At 46.0% G+C, this 21,319-nt stretch overlaps 1 protein-coding gene across 2 annotated transcripts in view; it reads right to left on the reverse strand.

The window, feature by feature from the left end:
* Positions 1–18,458, reverse strand: part of PRKG1 (protein kinase cGMP-dependent 1) — an 847,569-nt gene extending 829,111 nt beyond the window's left edge. For both annotated transcript variants that reach the window (XM_032231578.1, XM_032231579.1), the window contains exon 1: positions 18,139–18,458. In XM_032231578.1, coding sequence (XP_032087469.1) covers positions 18,139–18,449 — 311 coding nt within the window. In that variant the 5' untranslated portion in view covers positions 18,450–18,458. The remainder of the gene's footprint in view (positions 1–18,138) is intronic.
* Between the last annotated feature and the right edge of the window lie 2,861 nt (positions 18,459–21,319).

Here is a 21,319-nt window from a genome sequence, read left to right on the forward strand (position 1 = left end):
CAGGTGGTTCCGCCCCAGGCGACTTATGGACCCTTTGAGGTTCCAGACGGAGCTTGGGGTCATTCCTGATACTCTCGCCCACAGTTCGGCGGAGACTCTGGCTGCCGCCTGGTACTCGGCGGCGTCGGAGTCTCTCGACCGGATTGCGCCACTACGGCCCCCCCGGGTCAGTGGATCCCGGAGAGCTCCCTGGTTTACCGAGGAACTCCGGGAGAAGAAACGCCGGAGGAGATGCCTAGAGCACCAGTGGAGGTCCGATAGGTCCGAGGCGAACCGAGCTCTCTTAACTACCTGCACCAAGGACTATGTCCGAGCATTAAGAACCGCAAAAAGATCATATATTTCTGCCTTGGTTGCGTCCGCCGAGTCGCGCCCAGCCGCCCTGTTTAGGATAACCCGCTCCCTCCTCAATAGGAGGGATGCGGGAGACCCCTTGCAGGGTAGGGCTGAGGACTATGCTCAATTCTTGGCGGACAAAGTAGCTCGGTTTCGATCGGACCTGGACTCCACCGCAGTAGGTCCAGCTGAGTCACAGGAGGATCACTTGTTACATCAGCGCTGGGTTGAGTTCCAGGAAGTTGCCTCTGGGGATGTGGACAAGGCCATTCGAGCTGTAAGTGCCTCCACTTGTATTTTGGACCCGTGTCCCTCCTGGCTGGTGGCTAACAGCAGGGAGGTGACACATGGCTGGATCCAGGCGGTTGTCACCGCCTCCCTTCGGGAGGGGCACTTCCCCGCCGTACTCAAAACGGCGGTGGTGAGACCCCTCCTGAAGAAACCATCGTTAGATCCAGCCATCTTAAACAACTTTCGTCCTGTCTCCAATCTTCCCTTTATCGGGAAGGTTGTTGAGAAGGTGGTGGCCTTTCAGCTTCAACGGGCCTTGGAGGAAGCTAGCTATCTTGACCCCTTCCAGTCCGGCTTCAGACCTGGTTACAGCACAGAAACCGCTTTGGTCGCATTGACCGATGATCTCTGGAGGGCCAGAGATGGAGGCTATGCGTCCATCCTGGTTCTCCTTGACCTCTCAGCGGCTTTCGATACCATCGACCATGGTATCCTTCTGCGACGACTGCGGGAGGTGGGAGTGGGAGGCACTGTTCTGCGGTGGTTCTCCTCCTACCTCTCGGACAGGTCGCAGTCGGTGTTGGTAGGGGGGCAGAGATCGTCCCTGAGGCCCCTAACATGTGGGGTACCTCAGGGTTCGGTCCTATCCCCCCTACTATTTAACATATACATGAAACCGCTGGGCGAGATCATTCGGAGGCACGGGATAAAATACCATCAATATGCGGACGATACGCAATTGTATCTGTCCGCCCCGTGCCAACTCAATGAAGCGGTGGACGTGATGAACCAGGGTCTGGAGGCCGTTAAGAACTGGATGAGTGCTAACAAACTGGTACTCAACCCGGATAAGACCGAGTGGCTGTTGTGTTTCCCCCCCAATAATTTGGCTAATACACCAACGCTTAGGCTGGGGGGTCAAATTTTATACCCCTCAGATAGGGTCCGCAACTTAGGAGTCCTCCTGGACCCGCAGCTGACTTTTGATCACCAGCTGTCAGCTGTGACCAGGGGGGCATTTGCCCAGGTTCGCCTGGTCCGCCAGTTGCGGCCCTACCTAGACCGGGGGGCTCTCACAACAGTCACTCGAGCCCTTGTGATCTCCAGACTGGAATACTGCAATGGGCTCTACATGGGGTTGCCCTTGAGGTGCATCCGGCGACTGCAGCTAGTCCAAAATGCAGCCGCGCGAGTGATAGTGGGCGCACCGCGGTTCGCCCACGTTACACCTGTCCTCCGCGTGCTGCACTGGCTACCTGTTGGTCTCCGGGTGCGCTTCAGGATACTGATGACCATCTTTAAAGCACTCCATGGTAGTGGATCTGGGTACTTGAGAGACCGCCTTCTGCCGATTACCTCCCTAAACCGACCAATTAGATCGCACAGACTGGGCCTCCTCCGAATTCCATCTGCCAGTCAATGCCGACTGGCGACTACAAGGAGGAGAGCCTTTTCTGTTGCTGCCCCGACCCTGTGGAACGAGCTCCCCATGGAGATCCGTACCCTCACCACTATCCAGACCTTCCGCGCAGCCCTCAAGATCTGGCTCTCCCAGCAGGCCTGGGGATAGGTTTCCAATTACCCGCCCGAGTGTTTGATTGCTGAATGAAAGTTGTGTTTTTATTATCTTTTCTTTGTGCACATATTGTTTGTTTTTGATCTTGCACCCCCCTCCCCTGTGGTTGTAAGCCGCCCTGAGTCCCCTCAGGGAAAAGGGCGGCATATAAATCCCAATAAACTGAAACTGAAACTGAAACTAAAAAGTGATAATAACAGTCATTGACTTTCCCTACAATTCAATGTTTTTCATTGTAGTTAATTTACAAGTACAACACCAAGTGGTCGGGTTAAAAAAAAATTATTACCAGTTCTGTGGGTGTGGCTTGGTGGGCGTGGCATGGCTTGGTGGGCGTGGCAGGGGAAGGGTACTGCAAAATCCCCATTCCCTCCTGATCAGCTGGGACTTGGGAGGCAGAGAATAGATGGGGGTGGGGCCAGTAGTGAAATTCAATTTTTTTTACTACCGGTTCTGTGGGCATGGCTTGGTTTAGGTTTATAGGTTTATTAGATTTATATGCCGCCCTTCTCCCAAGGACTCAGGGCAGCGTACAACATTAAAAGAGACACATAATACAAAAGTTTAAAAAAAATAATTAGAATATCCCAAACCCAATTAAAATTGACAATGACATTTTTTTTAAAAGGTGGGAGTGGCGGGGAAGGATACTGCAAAATCTCCATTCAAACCCCACATCCCACACAGCCAGAGGTGGTATTTGCCAGTTCTCCAAACTACTCAAAATTTCTGCTACTGGTTCTCCAGAACTGGTCAGAACCTGCAGAATACCACCTCTGATGTGTTTTATGTTTGAGGCAGACCTAACTCTATTATGGATAGTGTTTATGGAGAAGAGTATTGCATCCAACATCTTAAGTGCATGTCAAAATGGTCCCAGATTCTGAAGCTAAGGATATTTAATAGCTTTAAGATGGTCTCCTTAAAAGCCAATACCTAAAAACACTAGAGAGTTGGAGCCCTCAAGAATTCACCCAGTTGACTGATGGAGCTTTTAATATTATAGCACACTCTGTGTCGTTTCTGGCAAGAATTTGAAGATATTTATCTTCACATCATTATCCACACAAGCTTAATTTATACTGAGCTCACAAAAGGTTGACTGAACTGTCTCGGAAAGTAAATGAAAGTTGTGTGAATAAATATTTCCATTACATCTAGGAAAAAATGGGGCATTGGGGATAAAATCAGGATATTTATTTCTGGCAACTACGTTTTAAGTGAACTTTTTGGGGGTGTTTTTTTTTTAACGTAGTAGTACAAACCGTATGGCCGTCATTGCGAGTCTGAAATAGAAAAATACAGTTTACTACTTATTGAAAGCAGTAGACCATGGAAAGACTGAGAAATATTTCCAGTGTTCTTTTAACTTTGCAGTGCATAGGGATGGCAAATTTGTATCTGGGCATCTATGTTATAATCGCTAGTCATGGAGAGGAGCCGTGAGACTGTCAACAGTAGCCGCACAATTTGCACAACTACCTTTGAATATTACATTTGTGGGAGGAAAGGACAGGAGGCTTTACATTTTTACACCCCAAACTAGGCATTTCATGATTCCCTTTCAAAGTAAGCAGCGTTATGCAAAGTGCTGAAAAAGAGTTTAGTTAGTAAAGAGTGAAAAGGCAAGAGATAAGAGAGAATAAAGGAATTTTGTTTCACCCTATTAGTTTAACGTAAAAAATATATAGTCTAACTATCAAAGGACACTTCTAATGCTGCCACATCATGAAAGGGCTTTCAAATGACCTCGGAAACTAATTACCAGTCAATCTTTAAATGCAGGCCTGCCCGGTTCATAGGTAAATGACCCTGTGAGCTGTCCACAAAAGGGACACGGCAACCCAGAACTAGAGGTTCTGACCCAAACTATCTTGTTTTCTTTGCTCTCAAATACTAAAAATAAGCTTGGATGAGAGAAAAATATGGGATTAAAAGCACCAAGCAGATTCTCTGCATTCTTCCCAACCAGAATGGGGCCTCAGAGCAAAAGCTAACTCCTCCAGTCAAGAGAACAGTCTATAACCACCCTTTTTATATACTACTTTAAGAAACGTATGTCTCTGCTTATTCCCAGGTAAAGTAGCCCTAGATGGCAGGGGACCAGCGTATTGGAGGGAGTGTCTGTTCTCTCTTGTTTCTGCATGCTACTCCAGGTCTAGCAGGAGAGCATTTTTCAGGACCCTTGAATCAAAGGATGTTGTTTTGTTGGACCTGAGTCATGCCTTCTCTGTGGTTTTGCCTGTCCTCTGCAGAGATGCCAATGTTTAACTGTTTAATAAATTTATAGGCCGCCCAATCCCGAAGGACTCCGGGCGGCTTACAGAAATACATTTCAAAAATAAAAAATTAAAATAGAGAGAATTAAAAAAAACAGATTAAAAGATCACTTCATACACTCAATCTAGGCGTGGCTGGACCTCATACATGAGGTCAACAGCCCCAGGCCTGCCAGAATAGCCAGGTTTTGGTAGCCTTTCGGAAGGCCGTGAGAGTGGGAAGGGTCCAGATCTCCAGGGGTAGATCGTTCCATAGGGTCGGAGCGGCTACAGAGAAGGCCCTCCCCCCGGGGGGTTGCCAGACGACATTGTCTGGTCGACGGTACCTGGAGAAGGCCCACCCTGTGTGATCTTATCGGCCGTTGGGAGGTATGCGGCAGAAGACGGTCTCGCAGATATCCGGGTCCTAGGCCATGTAGGGCTTTAAAGGTAATAACCAGCACCTTGAAACGCGTTCGGAGACCGACAGGAAGCCAGTGCAGCTCGCGGAGGATAGGTGTGACGTGGGTGTATCTCGGTACACCCAATATCGCTCGCGCGGCTGCATTCTGGACCAATTGTAGTCTCTGAACACTCTTCAGGGGCAGCCCCATGTAGAATCTCAACCCTGTCATAAAGTTGTTTCCTAGGTGTTTGTTCTGACCGAGGCTTCCCAAGAGCTTGAAGCAGACTCCTTGTTCCGACAAAAACCCTTTTTATTAATTTACTGTGAATTCTGCTCCTTCACATCCAGCAAAGTCTTTCAAGGGAGGATTTACAGTCGCAGACCTTATCTGGCTTGGAGAGCTGCCAGGCCAATATCTGCAAAACTTGGCAAGGAGTCTCAGAGAGTCATGAACCAATTAAGCAAACTAATTGTCTCCTGCAAACTCCACTCCCCTGTCACTCCTCTTTTATTCCCTCTGGGAGGGGCCATTCACCGTCCACCTGTGGCCTTACTCCCAAGTCAACCCCTGTTTTTTAGCTGTTCCCTTCATCCAGCAACTCTGTGCATGTGCACGCTGGGAACAGGCTCCAGCTGTTCATCTGCCTCACTGATGTCTGACTCTGAAGGCAGCTGATAACTGGCATATGGCTCTGGCCCTCTCTCTGCCTCCGACACAGAGCCCTCATCAGAGCCTTCCTCAGACTCCAGGACTGGCCCAGGTTCCTCCACAACCTCCTCACTGTCTGAATCTGCTGCCAGTTCCACTGGCAGGCCACAATACTGTTAAGCAAAGTTACTTTTTGTTTGAAGTATTGCTATTTTAACCAATTTAATTAACCAATTAAGGAGTGAGGCGACTGACAAAGTTAGAATCCTGAGCTGATGATCAGCAGGCTCGTGTTTGAGACCCGGTTGCTGCCATGGGGTGGGGTGAGCTCCCGTCACCCACACTCCAGCTCCTGCTGACCCAGCAATTCGAAAGGGGGCGACCAAGAGTAGATAAATAGGTGCCGCTTTAGTGGGCAACTTTATGGTGAGATGAAAGAAGCCCACAACAGGGCAACAATGATGTCACTAACAGATCCTTTCACCACGGAAATGGAAATAGTAGTCCTATTTTAAACAAAATGTCCTATCAGTTGTAATGGTGATTTTAATCTTTGTACACCACCCAAAGTCTATAGATTGTTTAAATAAAATATAAATAGCCAACTGAGTGAGTTTAACATTCAAGCAGGACAAACAAATTCCATTTAATTATTATCATCATTTGTTAGATTTATCACCTTTACCAGGAGTTTGAAGCAGTTTCTCTTTCCATTTTTGTCCCCATAAACAACACTGTAAAATATATAATAACTGGCTCAAACTCACCAAGTGAACTTCCATAGCTGAAGAAAGTTGAGTCTTCCCCACCTTAAGTTACCTGCATTCAAGATACAGGAAGTCCTCGACTTACAAAATTTAGTGATCATTCAAAGATACAACGGCACTGAAAAAGGGGACTTATGACCATTTTTCACAGTCGCCACCTTTGATCACGGGATCAAAATTCAGCTGCTTGGCAACTGGTTCATATTTATGATCGTTGCTGTGTCCCAATGTCACACGATCACCTTTTGTGGCTTTCTGACAAGCAAAGTCAATGGGGAAACCAGATTCACTTAACAACTGGGATACAAATTTATCAATTGTAACGATTCACTTAACAACCGTGGCAGGGCAGGTCGTAAAATGGGGCAAAAACTCACTTAACAAATGCCTCACTTAACAACATAAATTTTGTGCTCCGTTTGCCTTAAGTCGTATACAGATAGCCATTAACTTACAACCATTCATGTAATGACTGTTTGTTCAGAGGTGAGACAGCACTGAAGATAAATCTAAAGATAAGACTTCAGCTTGTCCAGAATGCAGCCGCGCGAGCGATTGTGGGTGCGCCTCGGTACACCCACGTCACACCTATCCTCCACGAGCTGCACTGGCTGCCTATTGGTCTCCGGATACGCTTCAAGGTGCTAGTCCTCACTTATGAAGCCCTACATGGTATTGGACCTGGGTACTTGAGAGACCGCCTTCTGCCAATTACCTCCCATAGACCCATTAGATCCCACAGAGTAGGCCTCCTCCGAATTCCATCTACCGGCCAGTGCTGGCTGTCGACCACTCGGAGGAGGGCCTTCTCTGTGGCTGCTCCGGCCCTCTGGAACGATCTCCCTGTGGAGATTCGGACCCTCGCCACCCTTCAGGCCTTCCTTATAGCCGTTAAGACCTGGCTGTCCCAGCAGGCCTGGGGTTGTTGTGTTCCACCCCTACTCGAATTGGCTGTGCTAGTTGTGTTTTTTAAATTGTTTGTATTGTCCTGTTTTGTTTTTGTCTTACTTTTCTGTATTTCTCCCCTCCCCTTGGCTTTTGTTCAGCCGCCCTGAGTCCCTTTGGGAATAGGGCGGCATACAAATCGAATAAATCCAATCCAATCCAAATCCAAATCACATATGACCAGCTGTGGCACTTACAAAAGTTGCGGCATCTTTGTGGTCACATAAGTGCTATTTACCAACTTCCCCAGAGGCTTCTGACAAGGAAAATCAATAGGGGAGGCCGGATTTGTTTAATGACTGTGTGATTCACATAATGACTGCAGCAAAAAAAACCTCAGGAGTGACTCATTTAAGCACCATTTTGCTTAGTAATGGAAGCTCCTGTCCCGATTGTGTTTCTTAAGTCTACATGAGGTAGTTACAGATAGTGTTTACAGGTAGTACAGGTAAATTACAGGGCTACCTGTAATTTCAGTGAGCTGAAATTATACAATTGCAGTCATTCGGAGTAATTCATCATGTTCTTTTTCTAGGCTAATCATGGATGACCCGTAAGTTGCAGGACTTAACAATGCCCAGTTGCATCTCTGTTGGCTTACTCTTCACACGCGTGTTGTCAATGGAGCGAAACAGCATTACACAATACAGGTGTAAAGCCCTCGAAATATATAATCTGGCTTGAGGGAGGCAGAAATGAGAAAGAGAAAGCAAGCAGACCCAAAGAGGCAATTCACCCTTGCCGCTGCACAGTTCAAATATCCCACGCGCAGCTTGTGGGATGCCTGTAACAGGACCGAGGGCTAGGATGGCCGAACAACTGCACCACACAGAGGCTCTAAAAACCTCTGAAATTGCCACACGGAGGAGACCCGTCATCCCAAGTTAATCCTCAGCCCTGCCACCTTACTGACACAATCGAGGAGACTAAAGAGACAGAGATGGGGAAAAAGACCAGCGTTTTAGCCTCTGGTTGCTAGGATACAGTGGAGACCCTCCACCGCTAAGCAGACAAGGGAGGATTTTTTTAAAAAAAATATATGTCTAGGCCTTATGAGCAAACAGCAGTCAGAAAAAGAATGACGCTCCTTTCCCCTGTCCCTCTCTACTGGGGAAAGAGGCCAGCCTTTCTCCAATAAAATAACATGCCCCACAAACCTTCAAATAGTTTCCCCAATAAACTACGGAGAAGATGAGCGATTAATATTTTGGAAAGCACAGTCCTGAGTCTCAAGTTAAGGACCTGCCAGTTTACACTTGGATTGCCATTTTGTTTATTCATTTATTTTAAAATATAAAGCTCTTCTAGCCTTTTTTCTGTGTTAAGCTGAGTCAGAATATCTGGAAGTTATCGTATTGGTGTTAGAGTTTCATCAATCTGTTTTGTTTTGTTTTAAAAATCATTGTTTATGAATGAATTCCTTAACAGGAAACACGCTGTTAAGCAAACACATTTCGAAGTGGCAAAAGCAAATTCTATTACTCTTTGTACCACATAATGAATTACATTTTCCATTAAATCTTTTAACACTGTCTGTCTTGCTGTTAGAGAAATGGGAATCTAATAATTAGATTGGAATACAGGCCATAAATTAAAACTGTGCAGAATCGAGATTGGAACTCTGCACAACACAGGACGGTTTCGTATTATCCAAAACAGCCTTCCAGACCCTGAAATCTGGTCTGCTTGCCTGCAGTTATCAAAGTCCTGTTGGCTGGTAAGTATAAGAGCCATCAGCCCACAGATCTGGAGGGCACCAGAAGGTCCTGGTAAATTATTGTGAAGTATTACTAAGGCACATTGGGTCATTTATATGGTGTACTCATCTGAAGAGTCAGGCTTCACAGAATGTTCTATCATGTTGGAAGCAGAAAATAAGTTCATGACTAATAACAGTACCTTAGGGAAGGCAGGTACAGAAAATTACTATCTGGGTTTGTGGAACAAGCTTCCAGTGTCTCGTATTAGATGTGTTAGCACGGAAACAAGAAGCATATGGTGCAGCATTTATAGTTATCTCCCTTATCTCTTCAGTCAAGTCAAAATCCAGCAGAAGTTTCAGTTCAGTTCAGTTTCAGTTTATTGCATTTATATGCTGCCCTTTTCCCCCCGAAGGGGACTCAGGGTGGCTCACAACTCGAACCGGGGAAGGGGGATACAGACAAAAAAATTAAAAACAACAAGCATAACGATATATAATTTAAAAACACACAACAGTCATACCATTCGAGACGGGGGCAACAGCTCTTTAGCCCCAGGCCTGTCGGAACAGCCAGGTTTTGAGGGCTTTGCGGAAGGCCTGGAGGGTGGTGAGGGTTCGAATCTCCACGGGGAGTTCGTTCCAGAGGGTCGGAGCAGCCACAGAGAAGGCTCTCCTGCAGAAAAGCTGAAGGCTCTCCTGCAGAAAAGCTGCAGGTAATTATAGAGGAGAGGTGGGAAACTATGACCCCTTTATAAGCTGTGGACTTCAACTCCCAGAATACCATGTGGGCTCAGGAATTCTAGAAGTTGAATTCTAGAAGGAATTCTAAAGTTGAATCCTTACAGGTTGTAACGATGCCATAACTTCTCACCCCTATTCTACAGGGTATTTCCCATGAAGACCTTTTACCCCACTATTTCTTTAGCAACTGACAGAATCAGAAAGTGTAGATCCAGCCCAGATCTTACCTATCTGGCCAACTTAACCTTTCTGTCAGATAATTAAATTATCTTCGTATCTTGCAGATACAATTCCTGCAATTTCATCTTACCTTCCATTCGTATACGTCTGCCTAAAGTCTGGGCCAACATTTGGTATGAAGTCTGTAGGTCAGCATTTCTAAATCAGGATTATTATTTGGGGGGGGTGTCTAGCAGTTAAAGCTTAGCTAGAAGGCAAAAGTCCTGCTTTATAAGAAAATGTCAGCAAAGTATCCCAAATGGGGAATAAAGCCAACTTGATGAAATAAAATCAACTTGTGTTGGTTTTATTTGTACAAGAAGTTTTTGTACAGGACGTTTCAAAGGCATTTTATGGTGTCACATACCTAGACATCCATCTGTTTATTTTCACAGAAACGAGTGGAATTTACTTCTGAATAACAGTCCTGTTACACGTCTACTGAAAAGAAAAATTCCACTGAATTCAATAGAACTGACTGGATGCCAATCGAATTATAAATGGTACGATTATTATTATTTTTTAAAAAATAGCTATATTTAAAGGAGAATTCTTGCTTTAAACGTGTTCCTGATTTAAGAAAAACAAGTGAGTGAAATCTGTTCACATATCTACATAGCCAACTTCGCTATTACAAAGTTACCTGTTACAAATCGTATTGTAGCAAAGATTTGCAAATTATTCTTTCGCAGAAAAGAACAAATGATCTAACCATTTCATAATCATCATCTGCCTCGATCAGCGAAAGTGGGAACTGAAGCCACACTAATAAAACTAGCTAATGTGAAACAAACCTTAGTTCAGGGATGGGAGAAACTGCTTTTATTCCCCAGCTCATTGTAGAAAAGGAAAATGTTACTTAAAAAGATTTATGCAGCTTTGCTGAAATGAGGTTCCTCTCTAATTCTGCTATATGATTAGTTTTAAGTGACCATCAGTAAGACAGAAAACTCTCTCTAAAAGGAGAGTCTAAATGGAAATGTGATAATTGTACATTATCCCAATGCAAATGATTGTGTCAAAATGGAACATTTATTCAGTATGGAACCAGAAAAAGAGGGTTGTCAATTACAGGAAGTTAATGAAATCATAACTTGACCTATATACTGTATCCTCTAGAAGAGTGTTTCTCAACCTTGGCAACTTGAAGATGTCTGGACTTCAATTCCCAGAATTCCCCAGCCAGCATTCGCGAATGCTGGCTGGGGAATTCTGGGAGTTGAAGTCCGGACATCTTCAAGTTGCCAAGGTTGAGAAACACTGCTCTAGAATATCCTTCCTCTTCCTGGAGATACTTTCAAATAAACTGGATTGTGCCACCTACATCTGGCTAGTTGGTGTAACTGATTGTCATTATTTTTCTGGACAAATATATCTGACAGCATTTACATTGGGGGAAACTTCACACTTTCCTTCATCTGCTTAAAGACTTTGTGTTTTCATGTACTGTATATCGAGTTGTGTGTTCTTTTTTAAGCGTGCTTGCTTTTTCATCCTTACCATATCATTTCCATGACAGTTTATAGGACAGTCGTAAAAGGAAATTAGCGCCTTGTGAAAAATGCTGTATGTCTCCTTTAGAGGTTTAAATTTCCCCATGGAACACTTCAGACAACAAGTGTAAAACGAGAACAGGTTTTTTTAAAAAATAAATAAATAAAATTTATTTAAAAAGCTCCAAAGCAAGATGTATTACAACAATCCTTCCAATATGTCCTTTTCAAAAAGGCAAAGCAGTAGACCAATGGAAAAAGATTTTGAAGCAGGTGTCTGCTTTTCCCGCACTCTCTTTCCTCTGAAACATTCAAGCCAGAAAGAGAATAGAGATCAGGAAGCCAAGAGACATCTTTGGGGAAAACCAACAATGAACTTGCGAGTTATCTCCAGACTCAAATTGAGTGTCCTGTTGGTGCTCACTTAAATTTTCTTCTAATTCTAAAATTTATTAGACAACATTACCCTAGATATAATAAGTTCCTACTGATTCACCATCTTACATTATCTGCTACACCATGATATGCTGCCTATATTAAACAATGTTTGATGGAAAGTACTTCTGGATAAGAGCCGAGGTGGCGCAGTGGTTAGGGTGCAGTACTGAAGGCCACTACAGCTGACTGTTATCTGCAGTTCAGCGGTTCTAATCTCACCGGCTCAAGGTTGACTCAGCCTTCCATCCTTCCGAGGTGGGTGAAATGAGGACCCAGATTGTTGTTGGGGGCAATATATGCTGACTCTGTAAACCGCTTAGAGAGGGCTGAAAGCCCTATGAAGCGGTATATAAGTCCAACTGCTATTGCTATTGCTATTCTCTTTTTCATTTTCTCTCTGCCCACTTTCTAAACGTATTGTTACAGTCTCTCTACCCTTCTTTATATTTTTTTTATTTGATCCATTACTATGCTAAAGCAATCTATAAATTCAGCAGGATTCCACAGAACCATCAAACATGGTTAGAAGATGCAGCTTACAACCTCTTCCCTTCTCCAAATACAAATTTAATATATTAAAACACCTAGGAAGTTCGTGAAATAAAGAAAAATAGCCAGTCTTTCAGAAACTGTTTTGTATGAAGACGTTCTGAGTTCAAGCCCTGAGATCACCAGTTAAAAGGCTGGTCATGAAAATGATCATGGCTTGAGATTGAAAAGAAGTTTCCAGACAGAATAAAGTCATCCTACTAATGGCGTTGTGACTAATGATGCACAGTGCAGCGGCTCAGCGGTTAAGATAAGGCTTGATGGCTGGGAAGCCAAGGTTCAGCACCCATTTCCAACAGGGCAAGCTCTTGTTCTTGCCTCAACTGCTGCCAATCTAGCAGATCGAAAGCAAGCAAATGTGAGTAGATAAATAGGTACCACTTCAGTGGGAAGGTAGTTCTTTGACAGGGACGTGCAGTCACTAGAGGCAAGGGAGGCGGGGCCTCACCAGTCTCCTCAGGGAAAGGAAAGGATTTAAAATAATTTTCTTAAAATAATTAAAGCCAGGGTAGTTGCTACCAGATTTCAAGTCACAGTGGCTTGGTGTCTGCTCTCAGTATTAACTAGGAGGAGGCCAGAGAACTAGGGGCCTCTTTTGCATAAGGAATTTTTCGCCTTTTAAGAGTTAAGCAAGGGTTAAAATGCGAAGAATTCCTTATGCAAATGAGGCACGTATTCTCTCGCCTCCTGTAGAGGGCATTTTTAGAGGCTTTTTAGAGTTCTCTGGGAGCGACTAGCTCAGTCTGACTTCAGAGCTCTGGCTTTTCAAGAGGGGAGGGCAGGACAGGGCAGGGAGAAGCAGAGTTGAAATCGTCTCTGAAACAGCTGGAAAAGGTGCGTGTGGGGAGGGGGAGGAATGCAAAAAGTTTGATCGGAAGGCAGCAGGGGAAGGAGGGGTATGGCAGAGGAGCTGCTTTCAAGCATTTGGAAAATATATCCAATCCAACTTCTGTGTTTGTGTTTGAGAGTGAGTGAATGAGAGAGGGATCGAAGTTCTCTGTGTGCATGTGTCTGTTTGAGAGAGGGGGGAGGGAGGGAGAGAGGGAGGAAGAGGGGGTGGGAGAAGAAAAAGAATGGGAAAACTTATTTTGCAAGGGGGAAAAATGCTGTCGCTTTAAATTGGAACTGAGCATGCCTGGCTGTGGAATTCTGGGAGTTGAAGTCCACAAGTCTAAAAAGTGCCTCACCGGGGCTAAAGCTGACCGCACGTCACTGTTCTTTGATGTCATGCTGGCCACATGACCACAGAAATGTCATTGGACAGCGCTGCTGGCTCAATAGCTTTAAAATGGAAATGAACACCACTCCCTATAATCGGCAATGACCAGGGGAGTAAAATCCACGGAGAACTCCTTTACTTTTTTACTCTTTTTTAACTACATGTGATATTTTCTAGATGTTGTAGGACTACCAATTAAAAAAAGAAAATTCAAGAGTTCCACTCCCAATACATTTGCAAATCTCATCCTTACAGACAGGTTCAGAGGAGAACAGAAAAAATCTGCTCTGAATGAAGCTTCCCTACTGAACAATATTTTGAACTGGATTTTGGCACTCATGGAAGAAGCAACTCGTGGCTAGATGAGATCTATCCATCTAGCATATTATACCTCTTTTTCTATAGTCCTCAGAACAAATGCCAGAGGATCCTACCTAAATGTCATGACTAATGTAGAAAAAGGTGTTGAGATAAAGCAGAAACACAACAGGACGCAGGGAAGCCACCAAGAATATTTTATCAAACACTTCAGCAAAGGAAAGTTGTGACATTAGTCATGCATTTAAAAAAATGTATATTAAGGACATTGAGGAGATGGGAAAGAGAACAAATCTGTTCTCCATTCCCTGGAGTTTTTTGCCCCGGTTATTCCTGGCTATAATTACGAAGCATGTACAGTGTTGTAATCTCACACAGTACTTTCTGTCTCAGCAGAATGGAATGTAAATTGGGCCATTTGTTCTAACAGAATGTTAGTTCTTCTGTACTTTTAGTGGAACATAACACTGAAGTGAGAAAAATCTTTGTTTTTATTAACTGTGTGAACCTTTACAAGTCAGTCATTTAATCGGCATCTTAGTAAATGGAATGAGATGTTTCTCTCAGCCTCTCTGACAATGCTACTTCGGTTTTTGTCCTCATCGAATACTCCCGGTTCAGGAGCCTAAACCATTCAACATGATGAGCGAATTCAAATCGGTGTCTCTGCCAGCTATCCAGGTGGCAGAGCAATTGTTCGATAGCCCCACTAAGTACCCAGATTGGCACTGCTTGCACCTAACGAAAGAAATTATTCAAGTAGTTTGCTGAACAGCAGTACAGCAAAGATGGAGTGGGTTGGCAATCGACTTCCCTAGGAGTCAGTGCCAACGTGTTACAAATGCCCTTATCGCTGCCAAAAGCCGAGCTCAATTTTAGATTTATGAATCAAACTTAAGCCTGCATAAAACCTTTTTAACACAAGAGCTTAAGCCACATATGTGAGCTTGGCATATTTCTCTGTGGTTCAATATGAAGAACTGCTATAACTGTGCAATTTAAGTGTAAAGATTCCCGTTGGACTCTCTTCTGAGGCTAGTTTAATCAACCATTCCATTTCAGTGGTGGCCAGCCAGGTATATTTAAGTAAACTCATTAAACACAATATAAATGCAAGAATAAGCCAGAGGAAAATTTCAAGATCACTTTACCAACTTATAATTCCTAGTCTTCCAGTTTCGATTTCCACCTAGGATAACATTTCATCCTTTATCAATCAACCACAGTAGAGACATAACTATTACTCTTTAGACGTGGATTCATTTAGCTAATAATGATGGATAGTATTGAACAGAAGATGGCATTTGTTCACCTTTCTGAATAAAGGCACTCATTACACTGAAATACATGACTTGGTACGTTAGATCAAACTTTTTCCCAAAATAAGCAAGTGCTTGGTAGCTCTGAGAACCCCAAATCGATGAATAATGAATAAGAAACAGCCTCATGTTGTTAAGTATGTTAGTATGTATCTATTATAAATGCAGGATATTTAGGAACAGATCTAGTTCGATTCTGTGCAGAATGTTTGGAGAACTCCAAAACGTTCGGAGTAGATCTCGTTCAGTTTGGTGGGATTTAATCCACTGTAAGAATTGCCTCTGAATAAATGTGTATCTTTTCAAGACAGTTAAATGCACAGCATCTGATTATCACTGCAAACATACTACCCCTGATATTTTAAGGTAAAGATATGCACACTGTGTCACATCAGGTGGTGAGACTTAGGACATTCAAGCCTTGGTTATCAAAAAGTACAACCAGCCATCTTCCCCTACCCTGGTTTGTCTCCTCTTTCAAAAACCCTGTTAACTTCACGACACCAATTGGGCCCGATGGCTGTGAAGTCTTTGAAACAGCTCAGAAAGATTTCAGAATCTTTCTCAGAAAGGATTTGAGGAAACAGCGGAAGAGTGAAAGGAGAAGGATCAAAAGGAAATCCTGCACTGGCAATGCTATGCCTGAGGGACAACTTAAAATATGAGCAGGGAATGCCAAAGTTAGCAGCATAAATCCAAGGTTTCTTCTGGAGTAAGGAGGACCATAGGGAAACCCATATCCTCATCCGACATGCTCAGACTGATGCATAGGCACGGTGCACATTTGGAGCGGTAGGGCTGAAGTGGTACACGTGATATAGTACTAGAGAAATGCAGAGTGTGTGTAGCATGTCTTCCCCTCATTATCAAATCGTTGCAACAAGCCTCTCTCCACAGCTAGGATTAGAAGGAGGAGGAGGCCAGAAGAGATCTGGCTTCTTTCTTTGAGAAAGGTAAGCCATGATCTCAGGCATTTCTGATCTTTCTCTGCAGCCCAGCCCACCTGCTGCCCCTCTCAAGAGGTAAGGAATAGCAGACAAAGCTTAGGATGAAAGAATAAAGTGATTCAAAGCCTTTTTTTCCCCTCCAACCCGAAAAGGAGGGGGGAAAAAGACAACCACTCAAAAGGTGAGAGGGATTAAAGCAAAACTAAACTTCCCCTGAAGGAGAAACTTCTTCGTATCTTTCAGAAAAGAAGGGCTGAAAGAAAAACCTCTGTACACAAGCCTTTTATGTTCTACTCTCATTTGAAAACGAAAGGAGAGAAAGGAGAAAGTGACGGAGGGGAAAAAGATAGTGACATTTTTTACGTCTGCTTCCTGATTAACCCTACTTAGCCATAGTTTGGGGGCCACGCTCTCCCACCTTGCCCCCTTGATGGGTAGCCTTTGCACTCCTCGGAAACAGCCCAGAAGGCTGTCAGATCACTTTCTTAAAGGTCATTAAAAAAATTCCTTTACAGAATTTTGCCTGTCGCCAGAGGAAACTAGCATCACTGGGCAAAAGCCTTTTTGCTTCAGCCAACATTTCCCAGGGGATTCGTTAGTTAGTTAGTCTAGTTAGTTAGTTCGTCTAGTTCAGTGTTTCTCAACCTTGGCAACTTGAAGATGTCTGGACTTCAACTCCCAGAATTCCCCAGCCAGCGAATGCTGGCTGGGGAATTCTGGGACTTGAAGTCCAGACATCTTCAAGTTGCCAAGGTTGAGAAACACTGGTCTAGGGAGTTGAAGTCCAGACATCTTCAAGTTGCCAAGGTTGAGAAACACTGGTCTAGTTAGACACTGGTCAAGTTGCCAAGGTTGAGAAACACTGGTCTAGTTAGTTAGTCCAGACATCTTCAAGTTGCCAAGGATGAGAAACACTGGTCTAGTTAGTTAGTCCAGACATCTTCAAGTTGCCAAGGTTGAGAAAGACTGGTCTAGTTAGTTAGTCCAGACATCTTCAAGTTGCCAAGGTTGAGAAACACTGGTCTAGTTAGACACTGATCAAGTTGCCAAGGTTGAGAAACACTGGTCTAGTTAGACACTGGTCAAGTTGCCAAGGTTGAGAAACACTGGTCTAGTTAGACACTGATCAAGTTGCCAAGGTTGAGAAACACTGGTCTAGTTAGACACTGGTCAAGTTGCCAAGGTTGAGAAACACTGGTCTAGTTAGTTAGTCCAGACATCTTCAAGTTGCCATGGTTGAGAAACACTGGTCTAGTTAGACACTGGTCAAGTTGCCAAGGTTGAGAAACACTGGTCGAGTTAGTCTCTCGTACTAAAGATACCAAGAGTCTTAAGGCACCTTCAAACCTACCCATCCCTTATCTAACAAACAAACCTGATGGGTCTTTTAAGATGATGCCAGGCTCTTTGGCTGCCCTTAAATAAATAAATACCTTTCAGACAGGAGTGAATGGAAACCCTCCACCCCATGCCACCTGCATAATTTCCCACCCCAAATCTTCAGGTTAGGGGATTTGGTTCCTACCTCCAAACCAGAAGCCATAACTGAAACCACCCCCCAAAATTAAAAACGAACCCCAGTCAAAAACACATACCACGCTGATAGAGAGCCAGTCTGACGACGCTGTTGTGATAATTTGGGAAGAGGGGAACAGAGACAGCATTTTCACACTCTAGGGAGGAGAAAAATTCCTCCCCCGGGAAAGGGGGCAGCGTGGTTACCTGACAAGAGTACAGAGAAAAAGGCTGGATGGGGCTTGTGGAAAGGTGGCCGTTCACCAGCTTGCCCAGAGTTGAGTGCTTAGGAGGAGGATTGTGGGGGGGAAGAGGCAGAGTGGGAAGGGAGAAGCGATTTCTGAAGATGAGAAGCGATGGGTGAGAAGCAGGCGGCGGAATCCCCCAAGGCGGAGCGGAGGGAGAGCGCGGGCGACAGAGACAAGAGACAAGGGGGAAAAGAGGGCGAGATCGAGCGACACCACAGGGGGGGGGGGGGGAGACGGCCACACGGACACAACGGCTTCTTACTGTGGGCTCTTGGGGTAGAAAGGCAGGGTGACATGGCTGAGGTCCTGGATGTCAAAAGCCGTGGGCTCGGCGGAAATGGCCTGCCTCTTGGTCCTCTGCTCGCCGTGCAAGGTGCCCGAGGTTTGCTGGTGCGCCTGTTGGGTGGCGGGCCGGATGACGGAGCGGTACTTGTCCAGCTCGTTCTGCAGCTTCTGGATCAGCTCGTCCTTCTGATCCAGCTCCAGCTCCAGCTCGTCGATGAGCGCGTCGCGCTGACGGAGCTCCTCGATCTTCTCTTGCAAGGCGTATTGTAAATCCCGCAGCGTCCCCATCCTCAACCTCCACCTCTTCCTCCTCCACCACCACCTCCTCCTCCTCCTCCCCGGGGCTCCTGCCTGCGCCCCCCGCTCCTCTCGTCGCAACTTTGCCCCCCGCCCCGCCGAGGAGGAGTAGCCGCCGCCGCCGCCGCCTGCCGCTTGTCCCACTTCAAGCCAACTTTGCCAATCGCTGCTCCGAGCGACCTGCTGCTCCTTCTGCTTCTACCGCCAGATCCCGTTCGCCCTTCAACGCACGCCTCCAGCCTGGCTTGGGCAAAGAATCCGCCGCCGCCGCCGCTGCTTCCCTTCGCCTCGTTTCGGCGGAGCTACGCTGAGGGAAGGAGGAGGAGAAGAAGAAGCCCCACCATCCTGGGTCCGGCGCCCGGCTTCACCGACTTGCCAAGGGGCGAGCGCGAGCTGCCCGCCTGCGTCAAGCTAGACCGGCGTGAGGGGAGAGCGCGAGCGAGAGGGAGCGCTGAGGAGACGGCGGGAGGAGGAGGAGGGAAGCCAGGCGAGCGAGCGAGGGGCGTCTGCAGCCTGCCGTAGCACGGGCACTTTTTCCCTCAGCCCCCTTTCCTTTCCGAGGGCTCCTCTCCACTCGGCTCCCCTCCTGCTTCTCCGTCTTCCCCCCCCCTCCCATTGCCAGCGGGAGGTGAGTGGGTGGGCTTTAATGGCGTTCCAGGCATTTCCCGCCCAAATGGCACGCCACGTTCGCAAAGGGGGGGAGGGAGGTGTTTGGGGGGAAGGCGGCGGGGGAGGGGGGAGGAGAGGGTGAGTGGTGAGGAGCCGCTTTTTGGTTTTGGCGGGGCGGAGAGTCTCCCCTAGTCGTCGTCCCCCCTCCCAATGCAGAAGCGCACTTCCCATTTCGGTAGCTTCCCGTAGGAATAATAATAATAATAATAATAATTATGATAATGATAAGAATAAACCGGCGGGTCTAAACCGGCAGAACTTCCGCGCCCAGGATGGATCCGCCACGCCACCCAGACGTGCGTATCCGCCAGCAGCGGCTGGTGCGTACAAAACGAGAGGCTTTCGCCTCCCCTGGGCAAGAGAGCCGCGTCTCTCATTAGTGCCGGGGAGGCTGAGGCGAAGGCGTTGCGTTGCCTGCCAAAAAGTCTTTCTGACAGCCTCACCTGTGGCAGAGAGGACAATATCAACTGTCTCTAGCCCCTGGTTCCGTGTTTCCCAACCTTGGGAACTTGAAGATGTCCGGACTTCAACTCCCAGAATTCCCCAGCCAGCGAATGCCTTCTGCAATTATTCTAGATCAGTGTTTCTCAACCTTGGGAACTTGAAGATGTCCGGACTTCAACTCCCAGAATTCCCCAGCCAGCGAATGCCTTCTGCAATTATTCTAGATCAGTGTTTCCCAACCTTGGGAACTTGAAGATGTCCGGACTTCAACTCCCAGAATTCCCCAGCCAGCGAATGCCTTCTGCAATTATTCTAGATCAGTGTTTCCCAACCTTGGGAACTTGAAGATGTCCGGACTTCAACTCCCAGAATTCCCCAGCCAGCGAATGCCTTCTGCAATTATTCTAGATCAGTGTTTCTCAACCTTGGGAACTTGAAGATGTCCGGACTTCAACTCCCAGAATTCCCCAGCCAGCGAATGCCTTCTGCAATTATTCTAGATCAGTGTTCCTCAACCTTGGGAACTTGAAGATGTCCGGACTTCAACTCCCAGAATTCCCCAGCCAGCGAATGCCTTCTGCAATTATTCTAGATCAGTGTTCCTCAACCTTGGGAACTTGAAGATGTCCGGACTTCAACTCCCAGAATTCCCCAGCCAGCGAATGCCTTCTGCAATTATTCTAGATCAGTGTTTCTCAACCTTGGGAACTTGAAGATGTCCGGACCTCAACTCCCAGAATTCCCCAGCCAGCGAACGCTGGCTGGGGAATTCTGGGAGTTGAGGTCCGGACATCTTCAAATTGCCAAGGTTGGGGAACACTGCGCCTAATTCTCCTTAAGGCACTGCCAAGGGTGGGACAGCACTGGCAAGACTTTCTAAGCCTGCCTAAAACAGGCGACGCTTCAGCTGGAGGACCAAGAAGAGATATTAATAGGGTTAATTACACCCCCCCACAATTCCATTACTAGGCCGTCCTAAGCTGCCTGGACAGAATTTCCCACTTTTTCTGAAAATCCCCCCCAAAGCTTTTCCAATGTTCTTTCTCCAGCCACCTGAAGGCTCATATAGCAATAGCAATAGCAGTTAGACTTATATACCGCTTCATAGAGCTTTCAGCCCTCTCTAAGCGGTTTACAGAGTCAGCATATTGCCCCCAACAACAATCCGGGTCCTCATTTCACCCACCTCGGAAGGATGGAAGGCTGAGTCAACCTTGAGAACCGCTGAACTGTAGATAACAGTCAGCTGAAGTGGCCTGCAGTACTGCACCCTAACCACTGTGCCACCTCGGCTCTTATAAATCATTTCCAGAGGATGCTAACTTTGGACTAAAAAAAAAGTGTCACTGTTTGGCTTAATTATCTTCTATTTGGAAGAAAAAAAACTGGTTTTTTGGGGGGGGAAAAAATACACGGGCAAACAATTGATACAAACTCAAGGTAAACCGCTCCAAACTTGATTGCAGAAAATATGACTTCGGCAACAGAATGCTCAACACCTGGAATGCTCTACCTGACTCCATTGTTACAACCTCTAACCCTCACAGCTTCAACATTAAACTGTCTACTGTGGACCTTATAGTAATAGCAGTTAGACTTATATACTGCTTCATAGGGCTCTCAGCCCTCTCTAAGCGGTTTACAGAGTCAGCATATCGCCCCCACAGTCTGGGTCCTCATTTCACCCACCTCGGAAGGATGGAAGGCTGAGTCAACCTTGAGCAGGTGAGATTTGAACCACTGAACTG

This window comes from Thamnophis elegans, chromosome 15, assembly GCF_009769535.1.
Source record: "Thamnophis elegans isolate rThaEle1 chromosome 15, rThaEle1.pri, whole genome shotgun sequence".
Classification (NCBI taxonomy): domain Eukaryota; kingdom Metazoa; phylum Chordata; class Lepidosauria; order Squamata; family Colubridae; genus Thamnophis; species Thamnophis elegans.